The 16071-nt window shown below is 41.8% G+C and overlaps 1 protein-coding gene across 2 annotated transcripts in view; it reads right to left on the bottom strand.

The window, feature by feature from the left end:
* The window catches only part of LOC117517368 (ferroxidase HEPHL1), a 136195-nt gene that overhangs the window by 13555 nt on the left and 106569 nt on the right, over positions 1-16071 (bottom strand). For both annotated transcript variants that reach the window (XM_034178362.1, XM_034178361.1), the window contains 6 exons: positions 8343-8555; positions 4124-4340; positions 3860-3999; positions 2023-2148; positions 1812-1918; positions 1469-1703 (listed from right to left, as the gene is read on the bottom strand). In XM_034178362.1, coding sequence (XP_034034253.1) covers positions 1469-1703; positions 1812-1918; positions 2023-2148; positions 3860-3999; positions 4124-4340; positions 8343-8555 — 1038 coding nt within the window. The remainder of the gene's footprint in view (positions 1-1468; positions 1704-1811; positions 1919-2022; positions 2149-3859; positions 4000-4123; positions 4341-8342; positions 8556-16071) is intronic.

Below are 16071 nucleotides of genomic sequence, written 5' to 3'. Positions count from 1 at the left end.
TCTACACACAGAGAGAACACTTAAAGGTGTACAAACAGCAAACACTTCCTGGCTTGATTACTAATCAGCTTCCCAACCTGCAGGCATGGAACATCCAGTTCACAAAACTCCACTGCAGTGGAAGCCGATACATGACTAACATACAACTCAATATAATAAAGGTGTGAGGGACACCACATTTACTGACTGTATAAATGTTAGTCACAAAATCTAACGTACCTCAGGAAGTGTGCTGACGAGCGTGAGACCTCACCCCCTCCTCTTTCACAGACCGTGCATCAAACCCTGGACGTTCTCTGCATCCACTGATGATGAGATGGCTCCCGAGACGACGATCTCACCCGTCTGGTCACAAGGTCAAGTCTCTGGCAAATACACACTGTATACTCCAGTCTTAAATGCCACCATGTTCCAATCCATATAGATGCACCTCAGCTGTGAGTCCTGACGAGCCGCAGGTGATCAGGGTGAGGTCCTGATAACCTCAGCAACACAGCCACTCAGTCCCAAATGCAAGCCACCTGGAAGGAAAAACAAAAGACAGAAACAAAAAGGCAGCCAGGCCCCCCAGCCATACAACAAGAATATCTGTTTTTTTTTACATTCAAGGTTCTGGTTTCCAACTGAAAATAATTGTTCCCAAACCGGGTACACCCACACTGAAATGAAATATTAGTTAATAATGATCCGTGTAACACTGTGTGACATCACAACATCTAAATTTTGAACATTTGAAAAAATATCTGTTGATATAGCCTCCATTTTATTCTATAGTAAATGTGGGCTGATTCCCCCTGGTGAGCCATGAAGGTACTGCAAGCGAGTCATGAGAGGGCATTAAAAATAAATTTCAAAGCATTTTAGGTTTTCAGTTTGTAATAAAGTTTAGAATATTTAACTAATATTTGAGTATTTCTAAAATATAATAATAATAAGTAAGAAAACAATGCCACCTCATTTAACATATTGCTTATATGAAAATACTTCATCTTAGTTTTATGTGTCGAGGTAAAATTGTGATTAAAGGTTTTAGGTGGGCCCCAGGTGATTTTCAGATTTAAAAGTGGGCTCCAGCAATCTTAAGTATGGGAATGGCTGCTATAGTCTATTGCTAAAGCTGCAGTTAACAGAGAAGGCTATGCTGGGTACACTATTTAGCCCAACTGCAGCTAGCTAACTATTTAAACATTTCTCTTTCCATGTTAGCCTATCCATCAAACATCATTGTAGTTGAAGTCTAAGATGATGTTTCAGAAGATTAAAAACAAGAAATGTTCTGGTTTTGTTCTTGTCCCCAGCAATATATTAATTGAATCTGGATTTTCTTTTTGTTACTTAACCTGGTTCAAGGTCATGATCACAATAAAGGGTTGTTAATGGTACATTTATTCTCAACATTCATATTTTCTCTTCCCAGTTTTCTCATGAAGATTAAAAATGATCTTGAAGCTTTTGCCCTTTTGCTCACCGTGCATCAGGTTACTTTCCTCAAAGCCTTCGTCTGGTTTGAAGGTATCTGGATCCGTGTTGAGGTATTTTCTAATGTTGTCCCTCAAATACCAGGACTGGTTTTCATCATGCACCATAAAGAGCAGAGCAAACTCTTTCTCCACGTCTTTCCTTTGTCTGTCCAGACCCTGAACACGGTGCAGAGTTCCAGGCATGCAAATCACCAGAGGCCCCAGAAGACCGCTGTACAGATCCTGAACATGAACAATTAAAGTGTCTGTCACAAACATTTAAACCGAAGATATATTTTAATAGCTTATAGTGTCCTAGTTATGGTAAAGTACACGTATAGAGGTATGTACCCTAATGAAATCAACCGTTGAGTAGTATGCATAAGAGATGCAGTTTGGATCTGAGACTCCTGGACCAGAGGTGTGAGGAACGTCCCACTTAAACTCCAAAACGTAGCCTGTAGAAGCAAACCAATGTGAACTTTATCCCTTGTAGCTGTAGCACTTTGTAAAAAAACAAACAGCATACATTTGTATTTGACATTTCCAAATAAACTCTCACCAGGTTGGACTGGAACATGCGTGACACTGGTTACAACTCCATGGGCATGAATCGAGTATGGCCGGCTGGCTTTGTTTTTGAAGATGATCGAGATCTGCTCTCCAACCTCTGCTTTGATTAATGGACCTGCAGGAAGAGAAGAGGAAGTTGTTCTTGGAGGTGGGGGGAATAATCAAGTCGCCAGAATAAGAAATGGATCAAGGATTCTTTATTGTCTTTCCACCCAAGAAAAAACCTGTTCTGATGAGTCAAAAGACTGAACTCTTTGGTGTGAATGCCAGATGTCATGTTTGGAGGAAACCTGGCGCCATCCCTACAGTGAAGCATGGTGGTGGGAGCATCATGCTGTGAGATGTTTTTCAGCGACATGAACTGGGAAGCTAGTCAGGATTGAGGGAAAGATGAATGCAGCAATGTATAGAGACATCCTGGATGAAAAACTGCTCCAGTGCACTCTTGTCCTCAGACTGGGATGACGGTTCATCTTTCAGCAGGACAATGGCCCTCTAAGCACAAGCCAAGATATCAAGGAGAGGTTTCAGGACAACTCTGTGAATGTCCTTGAGTGGCCCTCCCTATCCAACCTGATGGAGCTTGAGAGGTGCTGCAAAGACGAATGGGGAAAACACCAAGCTTGTGGCATCATGTTCATGAAGACTTGAGGCAGTAATTGCTGCCAAAGGTGCATCAACAAAGTACTGAGAAAAGGGTGTGAATACTTACTTTGTACATGTGATTTCTTAGTTTTTATTTTTAATAAATTTGCACACACACACACACACACACACACACACACACACACACACACACACACACACACATATATATATATATATATATATATATATATATACACCATATACATATGCACACATACATATGTAAAAATAAATTATTTTAAAATAAACAAAACAAATTAGCACAGAGTGGCAGTACATAGGCGAGAAAGTGAGTGACAGTAGAGTGACAGTAGTACGCAAGGTTGTAGTTTTTGTCTCAGCATGGCCGTATAGAGAAGTCCACCACCCGAACAGCATCCGGAAAGAAACTGTTCTTCAACCTGGTGGTTCTAGCCCAGATGCTGTGCAGTTTCCTGCCTGAGGGGAGGGGGGTAAACAGTCCATGTGCAGGGTGGGCGGAGTTTCTCATGATGCAGGCTACCTTGTCCTTGCTTCTACTGATATAATGTCGGTGATGGATAGTAAGCTGCATCCGATGGTTGTACATCCTTTTTTTGTAGTCAGTGATGCACTTAATGCCCAACCACATGCTCTGGGGGTCATCTGAAGAAAAATGATTCTGTATTCTGAGAGCATGGGTGGATTTTTCCCTCTTTATGCCCACTGACAAGTTTCTTCTTGCTGCTCTGAGGGCAACTACATCTCCAGCCCTAAACCCTAGGTTTCAAAAGGGCATGAACGTCTGCATTCATCCAAGGTTTGTGATTAGTGTAGATGGTGATGGTTCTGGTCGTGGTCACGTCCTCAACACACTTATTAATAAAGCACATACCAGATGATATATCCTCTTCCAGGTCCACACTCCCCCAATCTGATGCTGATCGAAACAACACTGAAGCACTGAAACAACTTCCCCGAGCCCCACAGTGATAGTCTTCTGTGTAGCTTTCCTGCTTTTTAACACAGGATAGGAAGCAGGGACCAGCAAGATGGAAATGTGATCTGAGGAACCAAGATGGGAGCGGGGTGCAGCTCTATGTGTTCCACGTGTATTTGTGTACACTATCGAGAAACTGGGAAACACAAGACATTTGGGCACTGACGTAAAACATGAGAAGAAGTCCTTGAAATGTTTCTAAAAGAATGACTCCACTTACCCAGAATTTCCAGGTGTTGCTGGCTGTCCTGTCGCTGCTTTTGCGTTTTGAAGGTGCCATCAGTATACTCTCTGTATACAACCTTCTTGTAGCGTGAGCCAATTCTATTCTTCCCTCTCTCCACAAATACACTGCCTGGACTGGGAGACACGTACCAATTTGCAGCCATTAACAGGAATAAACAGTAATAAGTCACAACTTAAATCACAGGGTCCTGCTCCAAAATCAGAATAAGCAACAATTATCTTGCGCAGACCGGCACACCTGTCTTCTGCTGTGGCGTGATGTTTCTCCAGCTCCCAGTCTCTGTCAGGTGAGTAGTCCCACTCGATTTCCTCAGCACTGATAAAATACTCCACAACATTAGAAGGACTGGCTTTCTTTAGCTTTGACTTGTGCCTCGAACAGTTCTTCACTCTGTACTGTTGCCTCATGCCAGCTGAAAAGTGGTCGGTCACTCTGCAACTCACTTCATACACACCTGTCAGGGGAGTGGAGAGGGATTAAGGGCTTGACCACGAGGACCATGAAGCACTGACCTACAACTTTTTCTCTCTCTTTTTTAATCTTCAGGCTTCAAGCCTTCAGAGACAGTGAAGGCTGGAACAAACGACTCTTAAATGAGACGGTCTATGACACAGAATTTTGCTATTGTGTCATTAAATGATCCCATCCCTTCCCCCTGCCTCCTAGTAACCTTGACAGCTGCACCTGACAAGCTAGTGTATTGGGCTTAACCTGTAACTTAGTAATCACTTTTACGTCCATAATAAAATCATTGCTGTTTATTTATGCTGTCTGTCTGTCTGTCTGTTAGCAGGATTACATCAAAACTACTACAAAAACAAAATTTTCACCACAGATAGATATTATACTCTTTTACTACGAAGCCACGCTGTTGTAACACGTGCAGAATGTGGCTTGGCATTGTCTTGCTGAAATAAGCAGGGACGTCCCTGAAAAAGACGTTTATTATGGCAGCATGTGTTGATCCAAAACCTGGATGCACCTTTCAGCATTGATGGTGCCATCACAGATGTGTAAGTTGATGGGCACTAACACCCCCATACCATCACAGATGCTGGCTTTTGAACTCTGTGCTGGAAACAATCTGGATGGTCTTTTTCCTCTTTTGTCTGGAGGACACGACGTCCATGAGTTCCAAAAACAATTCGAAATGTGGACTCATCAGACCACAGCACACGTTTCAGCTTTGCGTCAGTCCATTTCAAATGAACTCAGGCCCAGAGAAGGTGGCGTGGTTTCTGGATGTTGTTGATGTATGGAGTTTGCTTTGCATGGTAGAGTTTTAACTTGCACTTGTAGATGTAGCGATGAACTGTGTTAACTGACAGTGGTTTTCTGAAGTGTTCCTGAGCCCATGCAGTAAGATCCTTTATATAATGATGTTGGTTTTTTAATGCAGTGCAATGTTGTTTTTCGGCCTTGCCGCTTACATGTAGAAAGTTGTCCAGATTCTCTGAATTTTCTGATTATATTATGGACTGTAGATGATGGAATCCCTAAATTCCTCGCAATTGAACGCTGAGAAACATTGTTCTTAAACTGTTGGACTATTTTTCGTGCAGTTGTTCACAAAGTGGTGATCCTCACCCCATCTTTGCCTGTGAACGGCTGAGCCTTTTGGGGATGTCCTTTCATACCCAATCATGACACTCACCTGTTTCCAATTAGGTGTTCTTTGAGCATTCATCAACTTTCCCAGTCTTTTGTTGCCCCATCCCAACTTTTTTGAAACATGTTGCAGGCATCCATTTCAAAATGAGCAAATATTTGCACAAAAACAACAAAGTTGATCAGTTTGAACATTAAATATGTTGTCTTTTTGGTGTATTCAATTAAATATAGGTTTGAAGAGGATTTGCAAATCATTGTATTCTGTTTTTATTTACATTTTACACAACGTCCCAACTTCATTGGAATTGGGGTTGTAGGACAGCATAGTCACTCTATTTATGACGTATGTGACCTACAAAGTGTATGTAGCCTGCTCTGCTCTGCTCCCCTCCACAGCATGTCTTTTTCCTGGTTCTCTCCCTCAGCCCCAACCAGTCCCAGCAGAAGACTGCCCCTCCCTGAGCCTGGTTCTGCTGGAGGTTTCTTCCTGTTAAAAGGGAGTTTTTCCTTCCCACTGTAGCCAAGTGCTTGCTCACAGGGGGTCGTTTTGACCGTTGGGGTTTTACATAATTATTGTATGGCCTTGCCTTACAATATAAAGCGCCTTGGGGCAACTGTTTGTTGTGATTTGGCGCTATATAAAAAAAATTGATTGATTGATTGATAGCCTTCAAAGAGTGCAACCTCTGAATTGGGACACAGCTCATGTGTTAGTCAGCGTGTTCACAAACCCTGCAATACCCACACACTTGTCAATCACAAACTTGAATTCTAGCCTTCAACACGTCCCATCCATGAGTTGAAAATGCATCTGCCAATCTGCTTGATATGATCCAGTGTCCCGCAGTGAGACACCCTTTTCTGGATATGGAATTTTATTATGATCACACGTGCACACACCCTAAAGCGCCGGTCACAACCCACTGTGCATTTTTTTTCGCCGTACGTTTTCTGCGGATGCCACGGCCACTACGTTTTTGTGAAAATGTACGGAGGCAGTAGCAAGAGGGAGGGAGGGAGTGCGTTCAACGCACGTCTCTAGGAGTGTAACGATAAAGACAGTTGACATACGGAGCAGACGATTCATACTGAAGCATTTAATGGTTTAATTGCTTCGACACTTAAACGAAACCAATTCAACACCGCTCTGTGACTTTGCGCTCTGCTGAAAGTGAAGGGAAATGAAGCAATGCTTCACAAGAGTCTAACTTGGCTAATGCGCGCTTCAGTTATCGAGCTGCTCATCAGTTTGTGAAAAGTCACACAAGGTGTGAAACAGTGATAGAGGAATATATTCACTACACACTTGATTACCAGCTTTTTAAATTTCAACTTAATTCTAATTTATATATGTGTATCACAATCTTCAAGATCTGATACCTACAATTTAATTCCATAGTATGTGGTGAGTAGCCTGCTGCCTCCGTCCGGATTTGGTTAATTCAATAGTAATTGAATGAAAATGTGCTGCTTTGAATCCGTATTGAGGCAGTACTCACAACGTGCGTCATCTGTACTGCTGGTGAATCCGCAGCCTAACCGCAGCGAAAGTTCTGCATGCACTAAAACCTCTACGGCGTGTCTGTGTGTGTCTGCGTGCTCCTAAATCCGTACTGAGGCAGTACTTACGACGTACGGATCTCCAAATTTAGCCCATGTTTTTGCAAGTAGACTGCACGCACGTGCAAGTACGGCGGGTTGTGACCACGGCCTTAGTCTTACACTGACCCGTAACCTAAACATTTTCCTAAAACCTAACCAGAACCAGTATGGTACTCTCTACGATAGTATCTTCAAAATGCAAAGAGCAATTTCAATCAAAGTCTGTGGACAAATTGTGAACCATCCTCTCACACCACATACTATGTCAAGGTCATAAGACAAAAATCAAGATCAAAACAGAGGACATTGCCTAAAATATATTAATGGTTATTTTTCAGGAACTTAATGAGATACTGAAACATATTTTCTTCATAGAGTTTTGGTTTGCTGGGGCTAAAAAATGCACCAGACCTTTGATGTCAAAAACATTATGAGATGACATCAAGCAAAACTGAAAAATTAGTTGGAGGCAGTGAGACGCTACAGTCATCTGGATGCCTTGTTACTCTAGGCCATCAAATTTGTCCATCGGGTATTGAGAAGACTTTACATCCCTCCATCCATCTACGCTCAGCATAAGTCCCATCCTATTATTGGCAGGGTCTTCAAATTTACTTGAACATTCTTGGGACACAGACCTTGGACAAGTTCAAAGATGGCTCACCTTGACCTATTTTGTTTTCTATTATTACGCGCATACAACCAAGGGTATTTTACCATTGCGTTATATTTTTTCTTGGTACTGCCACTCATGAAACATTAAAATATAATGTTAAACATTTGAGACACTTTTTTATCACAATTATCAAAGTAGCAATTGAGCAGAAAAATAATCTACAACTTTTTTATATTAAATTAATTATTTTTGTAATTTACAGTTTTTCTTTTAGAATGTTTGATGCTTTGCTTTTTTTTATATATTTGATTGTTTAACTGTAACAATAACTGACAGATTAACCTTTGTGAAGATAACAGTAGCTGCCTACAGCATGAGCCACTACATTATAACCTGCTGCTAAAAGCAAAGTTTTGGATTGGTTGTATAGTTTGATTTTAATGTCAAATTATTTCCAAAATTCGCAAACATTTTCCATCTGCATTGCATCAGCATGCATTTCCTACTGTGAATCTTTGCACTTTGTTAAGTCTGTCTCTTCAGCGGAACAGGTTTGATGAGAAAATCATGTGAAAACAATGAACATTGCTGAGTAAATGTGCAGATTGATCTGGTGAAGTGACTGACCCGGTGTGTTTGGCTGCATGGTGACCGCAGCAGCTGTGTGAGGGAACAGGCTGATGGTGTCACGTGTTGTGCTCTGCATCTGGAAGGTGTTGCCCTCAAAATAAACACCGTGGATGTCCACCTCAGTACCTAGACCAAAGGTGTACCACCTGACTTTGTCCCCTGCACACATCTCCAGTCCATTCAGGTTCCCATACATGAGTCCATTCACAGCTGAAAAGAAGCCAAGATTATGATGATTAAAAAATAAATAAATAAAATAGTTGACCAAATATACAAGTGTATATATATATATATATATATATATATATATATATATATATATATATATATATATATATATATATATATATATATATGTTCTCCACTCAGATTGCAATAGCCAATCACAGTTTAGGCTTTCTGTCCATCATTTACCTGTTTTTTTGGCATGCTTGGTGCCAGAATGTTATGTTGGATCCAAAAGGATCCAAAAAGGCTAGGACCAAAAGTTATATTGGATCGGTTCCCACTGACCAATAGCATTAGAGCTTACTGCCAACAGCTAGCCAATCAGAGAGCGGCACACGAAGGTCAGGAACTATCTGACAGACGCTGGTTGAAAAAATGGCAACAAACATGTCAACAACAGCAGAAAATCATCTGCCAGCGAGGTTTTCTGAGTTCACAGAGGAGGAACTGGTGGAAATATTGAACTCCAAGGATACCAAAAACACTAAGAAGGTAGACAAGCACGCTACTGACGTTTTAGAAGCATTCATCTGAATTAATCATATGATGTTCACAACAAAATAAATTGATCGAATTTACTTGACTCTTTGTTGTTTACTTAATTTGGGAGGGGGGGTGGAGAACATATATATATATATACGAGGTCTATTAGAAAAGTATCCGACCTTATTATTTTTTCAAAAACCATATGGATTTGAATCACGTGTGATTACATCAGACATGCTTGAACCCTCGTGGGCATGCAAGAGTTTTTTCACGCCTGTCGGTTACGTCATTCGCCTGTGGGCAGTCTTTGAGTGAGGAGTCGTCCACCCGCTCGTCGATTTTTTTCATTGTTTAGGAATGGCTCAGAGACTGTTGCTTTGTTTGATAAAAATTTTTTCAAAACTGTAAGGCACAACTGAGTGGACACCATTCAATAAATTCAGCTGGTTTTCGGTAAAAATTTTAACGGCTGATGAGAGATTTTGGTCTGGTAGTGTCGCTTTAAGGACGGTCCACGGCGCCTGACGGCGATCTGCGCTTCGAGGCGGCAGCGTCTCGCCGTTTCAAGTTGATAACTTCCACATTTCAGGCTCTGTTGACGCAGTAAGTCGTCAGAGAACAGAGAACTTTCAGAAGAAGTCGGCATGAGGAGTTTATTCGGACATTCCATTGTTAACGGTCATTTTGTAATGAAAGAACGGCAGGGCAGAGTCGCATGTCGGGCCGGACCCGACCGCGGGGGGGTCGCGACAGGAAAAACACCTCCGTTGGAAACCTTAACGGGCAAGTTGAAACATGCCCAAGCTGTTAAACAATTTCTCAGTTACTCACTTGTTGAAAGCCATTAAAAGCCGCCTGAATTCTACAAATGGTTTTCAACACGGAGGTGTTTTTCCTGTCGCGGCGCACACAGATTTGCCGAGTCGTCACGGAAACGACTCGGCGAATTTGCGCGTACGTCTTTCATTACAAAAATGTCCTTAAACAGTGGAATGTCCGCATAAATTCCTCATGCCGGCCTCTTCTGAATCTTCTCTGTTCTCTCACGATGTCCTGGGTGAATTAAGCCTTAAATTAGGATGTTTTAAGCTCGAAACAGGCCGACGACAGCGCCTGGAAGCGCTGCAGGACGTCCCGCTCCGTGGGAAGTCCTTACACCGACAGAAACACCCCATAATCTCTCATCAGCCGTTAAACTTTTCACAGAAAACCATCTTAATTTCTCGAATAGTGTCCACTCGGATATTCCTCACAGGTCCAGAAAAAATTTTGATAAAGCAACGCGCGCCGTCTCGAGCAGCGTGTGAAACAAAGGAATTCAGCCGAGAGGGCGGGACCACATCTCACTCAAGGCCTGCCCACAGGGAAATGACGTCACCGACACGCGTGAAAAAACTCACGCATGCGCACGAGGGTTCAAGCATGATTGGTGTAATCGCATGTCATTCAAATCCATATAGTTAAAAAAAAAAATAAAAGGGTCGGTTTATTATCTAAGAGACCTCGTATATATATATATATATATATATATATATATATATATATATACACTCAACAAAAATATAAATGCAACACTTTTGGTTTTGCTCCCATTTTGTATGAGATGAACTCAAAGATCTAAAACTTGTTACACAATATCACCATTTCCCTCAAATATTGTTTACAAACCAGTCTAAATCTGTGATAGTGAGCACTTCGCCTTTGCTGAGATAATCCATCCCACCTCACAGGTGTGCCATATCAAGATGCTGATTAGACACCATGATTAGTGCACAGGTGTGCCTTAGACTGCCCACAATAAAAGGCCACTCTGAAAGGTGCAGTTTTATCACACAGCACAATGCCACAGATGGCGCAAGATTTGAGGGAGCGTGCAATTGGCATGCTGACAGCAGGAATGTCAACCAGAGCTGTTGCTCGTGTATTGAATGTTCATTTCTCTACCATAAGCCATCTCCAAAGGTGTTTCAGAGAATTTGGCAGTACATCCAACCAGCCTCACAACCGCAGACCACGTGTAACCACACCAGCCCAGGACCTCCACATCCAGCATGTTCACCTCCAAGATCGTCTGAGACCAGCCACTCGGACAGCTGCTGAAACAATTGGTTTGCATAACCAAAGAATTTCTGCACAAACTGTCAGAAACCGTCTCAGGGAAGCTCATCTGCATGCTCGTCGGCCTCATCGGGGTCTCGACCTGACTCCAGTTCGTCGTCGTAACCGACTTGAGTGGGCAAATGCTCACATTCACTGGTGTTTGAATCCCGGTTCACACTGTCCAGGGCAGATGGCAGACAGTGTGTGTGGTGTCGTGTGGGTGAGCAGTTTTCTGATGTCAATGTTGTGGATCGAGTGGTCCATGGTGGTGGTGGGGTTATGGTATGGGCAGGCGTCTGTTGTGGATGAAGAACACAGGTGCATTTTATTGATGACATTTTGAATACACAGAGATACCGTGACAAGATCCTGAGGCCCATTGTTGTGCCATACATCCAAGAACATCACCTCATGTTGCAGCAGGATAATGCACGGCCCCATGTTGCAAGGATCTGTACACAATTCTTGAAAGCTGAAAATGTCCCAGTTCTTGCATGGCCGGCATACTCACCGGACATGTCACCCATTGAGCATGTTTGGGATGCTCTGGACCAGGGTATACGACAGCATGTACCAGTTCCTGCCAATATCCAGCAACTTCGCACAGCCATTGAAGAGGAGTGGACCAACATTCCACAGGCCACAACTGACAACCTGATCAACTCTATGCGAAGGAGATGTGTTGCACTGCATGAGGCAAATGGTGGTCACACCAGATACTGACTGGTATCCCCCCCCCCAATAAAACAAACCTGCACCTTTCAGAGTGGCCTTTTATTGTGGACAGTCTAAGGCACACCTGTGCACTAATCATGGTGTCTAATCAGCATGTTGGTATGGCACACCTGTGAGGTGGGATGGATTATCTCAGCAAAGGAGAAGTGCTCACTATCACAGATTTAGACTGGTTTGTGAACAATATTTGAGGGAAATGGTGATATTGTGTATGTGGAAAAAGTTTTAGATCTTTGAGTTCATCTCATACAAAATGGGAGCAAAACCAAAAGTGTTGCGTTTATATTTTTGTTGAGTGTATATAAAGGGAAGTTGGGCTCTATTTATTATTTTATTTTATTTTATTTTATTTTTTACAAGTTGTGGGGTTTATCTTTTCACTCAGGATCAAAATTTATTCAGTCAGCAAAGTGCTGATTTAGTATGCAAACACTGTCATAGGCTATCCCGCTATATAATGTAAGGGCATCTCAGCCAGCCAGCTATGAGACTAAGGTAATATCAATTCATTACAAGTTGACTGCCAATGATGGCCTTGTCTTACAGAAAAATACAGAGATAATATAATACAATAATATATAATATAAAACAAAAAAGCAAGATCAACTTCCAAAAAAGGATAAATACAGTAGGATCAGACCTAATGAAAAGAATAATCAACAACAATAGTAAACCATGGAAAAGGGAAGTCAACAGGATTAAGGAAAAACTGCAGATAACGGATCAAACAAGCAAAGGAGATATAAAAAGGAAAATAGGCGAACAGCTAAAGAAGAATATCAAAGAACAAGGAGAGATCAAATCAAAGGTAAAACATTACATTGAAAATGTAAAAACGTTGGAAGTAGGAAAAAGGAAACCCTACCTGGACAAACTAAACGGATGGAAGCACATAGCATCATGATGGCAAGAACAAGAATGCTGGCAGTAAAATGCAACTATAGGAATAAATATGCCAATGTATCCTGTAGGTTCTGCAATGCTGAGGAGGAAACTCAAAAACATATACTAGAGGAATGCCAGCAAATCAATAGGCAAGAATGCCCGAAAGTAACAACGGAGGATATCTTTGAAGAAGATACAACCAAATTAAGAGAAACTGCAAAAGCTCTTACACGGATCGAGGAAAAGCTAAAACATTAATGTGCTGCTCCCCCCTCAGAATGGTAGGGGAGCCCCCAGCAGACCTGGGAACGCACACACGAGAAGAAGAAGAAGAAGAAGAGGGGTATGAGACTAAGGTTGTTGTTGTTGTTGTCCTCCCGGCTGCTCCCGTTATTGTTCGGGGTCGCCACAGCGGATACAGCCAGATCTGCATAGGTATTTGGCACAAGTCTCACACCATATGCCCTTCCTGACACAACTCCAGTTTCACCTGGAGAAACACACACAGCTGCTGGTGTTCCAAAGAGGTCTCCCATCCAAGTACTAACCAGATGCTGTACAGCTTAGCTTCTGAGATCTGACAGGATCAGGCTTACACAGAGCAGACCGGCTGCAGGTATGAGGCTAAGTTAAACACCTGAAGTATGGATGTGCATTATACTTGTATGCAGTGGTGGGCACAGTTCTGCTAATCTACTAACCGCTAATTATCAAAGCTAATGTTTTCATTATCAGGTTAGCTTTTCAGATAATTTTGAAAACCATCAGCGGACAAACTATCTTCCGATAAATTTTGGTCAGATCATTTTTAAACCGCTAACATTTATTAAGTCTGACATCAAATATTTGAGTGTAGTATATGGACAGCTCTATCCTCCGCAAACAGAGGAAAGCAAGTTTCAGGAGATAGTGCTCTTGTCATGCTCTTGGGTCGTGGGGGTGGTTTTGGTGTTGGGTTTGTCTCTTTTTCTACTTTTATTCTTGGGTTTACTCTGTCCTGTTGTCCCTTGTCTTTTTCTCTTGGTTCTTGGTGGTGGGTATCTCCTTCCATCTGGCCACGCCCCAGTTCTGGGTGTTTCCCTACACACCTGTTCTGTGTTGCTGTTAATCATTTGGGTGCTTTATAAGCTTCACGGTTTGACTCTATCCTTTGCTAGTTTGATGCGCCTTGTGCCTTCTTACCAGCTCCGTTCTTGTATCCTTGTCTTGCTTTGTGTGCCTCATCGGTTTATGACGACTACCTGCTTGTATTTTGACCACGCTTTTTGCCTGATGTTCTGGATCCTGTTGCTTTGTTTGGACTGCCTATCCGTGTACTGACCTAAGCCTGTTTACCAAGTAAACGTTTTATCTCCACTGAGCTGTGTATCTGCATTGTGCATTTGCGTCCGGCCTGTCCTGCATTCCAAGCCTGATAGCTCTAGCCTCTGCAGACAAAGGAGAACTACTCACAGAAGAGAAAAAAAAAAACTTTTTTCTTTTGACCCCATACTAGTTCGCTGGCAATATCACCCAAGTCATCCAGAGGCGTTAAAATTTTAACCAAACAAATTTCGGACAAGTTATTTAAATTAACATCACTTCTGAAGTTTTATAAAGTGAAAATATGAGATATGTTTTAGTTTTAAAGCAATGCACTAATTTTGAAGGTTTTTACTGTGGACATGCTGTGTCCAGTGCATTATGGGTAATCTCAGTACATTCACGACAGGAGGAATGCATTTGTGACGCACTGATCAGGCTTCACACGGACAACAGCTTTAAACCCTTTGTATATTGTGCCTAAAACTCTTGTGATATTCTCGGGGTTTATAGACCTTGTTATTGTGTTTGTTTTATGTAAAAATGCCATAACAAGCTCAGGCTGCTTCTCCACTATTTTCAATTGGAATCATTGTGAGCTGCAATTGCTTCCTGTTTGCTCTTTCACGTCTTGCTTTTGTCAAACACTGTCTGTCCTCTTTGTTCCAGAGTAATATACATAAGATGTCTGAAATTCGGTTGGCGTTTATTAAATTCCACACATCTTAAACATAGCAGACATGGATGGATTATTTATTTGGAATATTTGTTTTAGCAAGTTTTCAGGGTCTTTACTGCCATTTCCTGGCCAGTAGTGTTCATGACAGTAATCGCCCTAAGTACTGAGCGTCTGGGCACCAGTAGATGGCAGTGTTCTATTTATTTTGACCCCAGTTATATCATAACTTCACTTTTGGCTTTTGCAAATGCCTTTTTTTGCAATAAAAATTGCATATCTTACAAAAGCACATTTATATGTAAACACCAACACACACGTCACATTACCGTGTTGGTTTTTACATAGAATGAATGAGTCAACCAATTAGTGTTAGTGGAGGCACATTTTACCCATAATCCCTTTGGCATCTGTCTGTGTTTGTTACAAAACTTCAGAATTAGTGCATTATTTAAAATTAAAAGATATATATCATATATTTTAACTTTGTACAAATGACAGAATTGACATTAATGGAGTTATTCTATCCGTATTAATTTGATTTATAAAACAAAACCATAAGACAAAACTGCTTTATTTTCCAAGACCTCTGCTTCAGAGTGACACTGCTATATTCTGTTAAGGAATAATGATGTATTTTTTTGTGTGTGTGTAGAGTTGAGCTTTGCTGCTCCTCTCAGCTGCTTCACTGCTGCAAGCTATGTAATAAACAGGAGCTTCCAGCAGTGGGCAGGGTGCTCAAAGACAGAAATGCTGACTCATTGTTTGGGTTTGTGGTCACCTTTGACGCTACCAGAAGCAATCATGGTGTTAAAACTCAAAATCAGTTTATTAGTAGTTGCAAGTGTACCGGAGACAATACTGAAAGTTATCAAGTTAGCTGTAGCTTCCGATCATTTTTTGGGGGGGTGGGGGGTTATCGGTCTAGCTTCATAAAAGATAACTTTTCAGTTAGCTGATTAGCTGTAATCAAAGCTAACTTTTTGGTTAGTTGTGCCCACCACTGCTTGTATGTATAATCAATCATTTTAACTTTACATTCAGTGTGGTCAATATGAGCACATTTACCTCTGCAGGGATGCTCTCCATGCTACCAGGCGGTTCTGGAAGTGGTTTGCGGAGAGTGCTTTTTGCTTGCCCCTTCCCATTACATTATATAAATGGTTAGCCTGTGACACCATTGGGACACTCAGGAGGCTTGCAGGTAGGGACAACCCCCCTCCCCCCACACAGACACTCACCCAGTCCCTGGTAAATGAAGTGTCTTCAAGAGTGACAGAAACTAGATGTATAGTCCGACTGGCTGCACTTCAC

The sequence above is a fragment of the Thalassophryne amazonica genome, chromosome 9 (assembly GCF_902500255.1).
Source record: "Thalassophryne amazonica chromosome 9, fThaAma1.1, whole genome shotgun sequence".
Taxonomy (NCBI): domain Eukaryota; kingdom Metazoa; phylum Chordata; class Actinopteri; order Batrachoidiformes; family Batrachoididae; genus Thalassophryne; species Thalassophryne amazonica.
The sequence above is the reverse complement of the archived record's forward strand: the minus strand, read 5'-3'. Positions and strand labels throughout refer to the sequence as shown.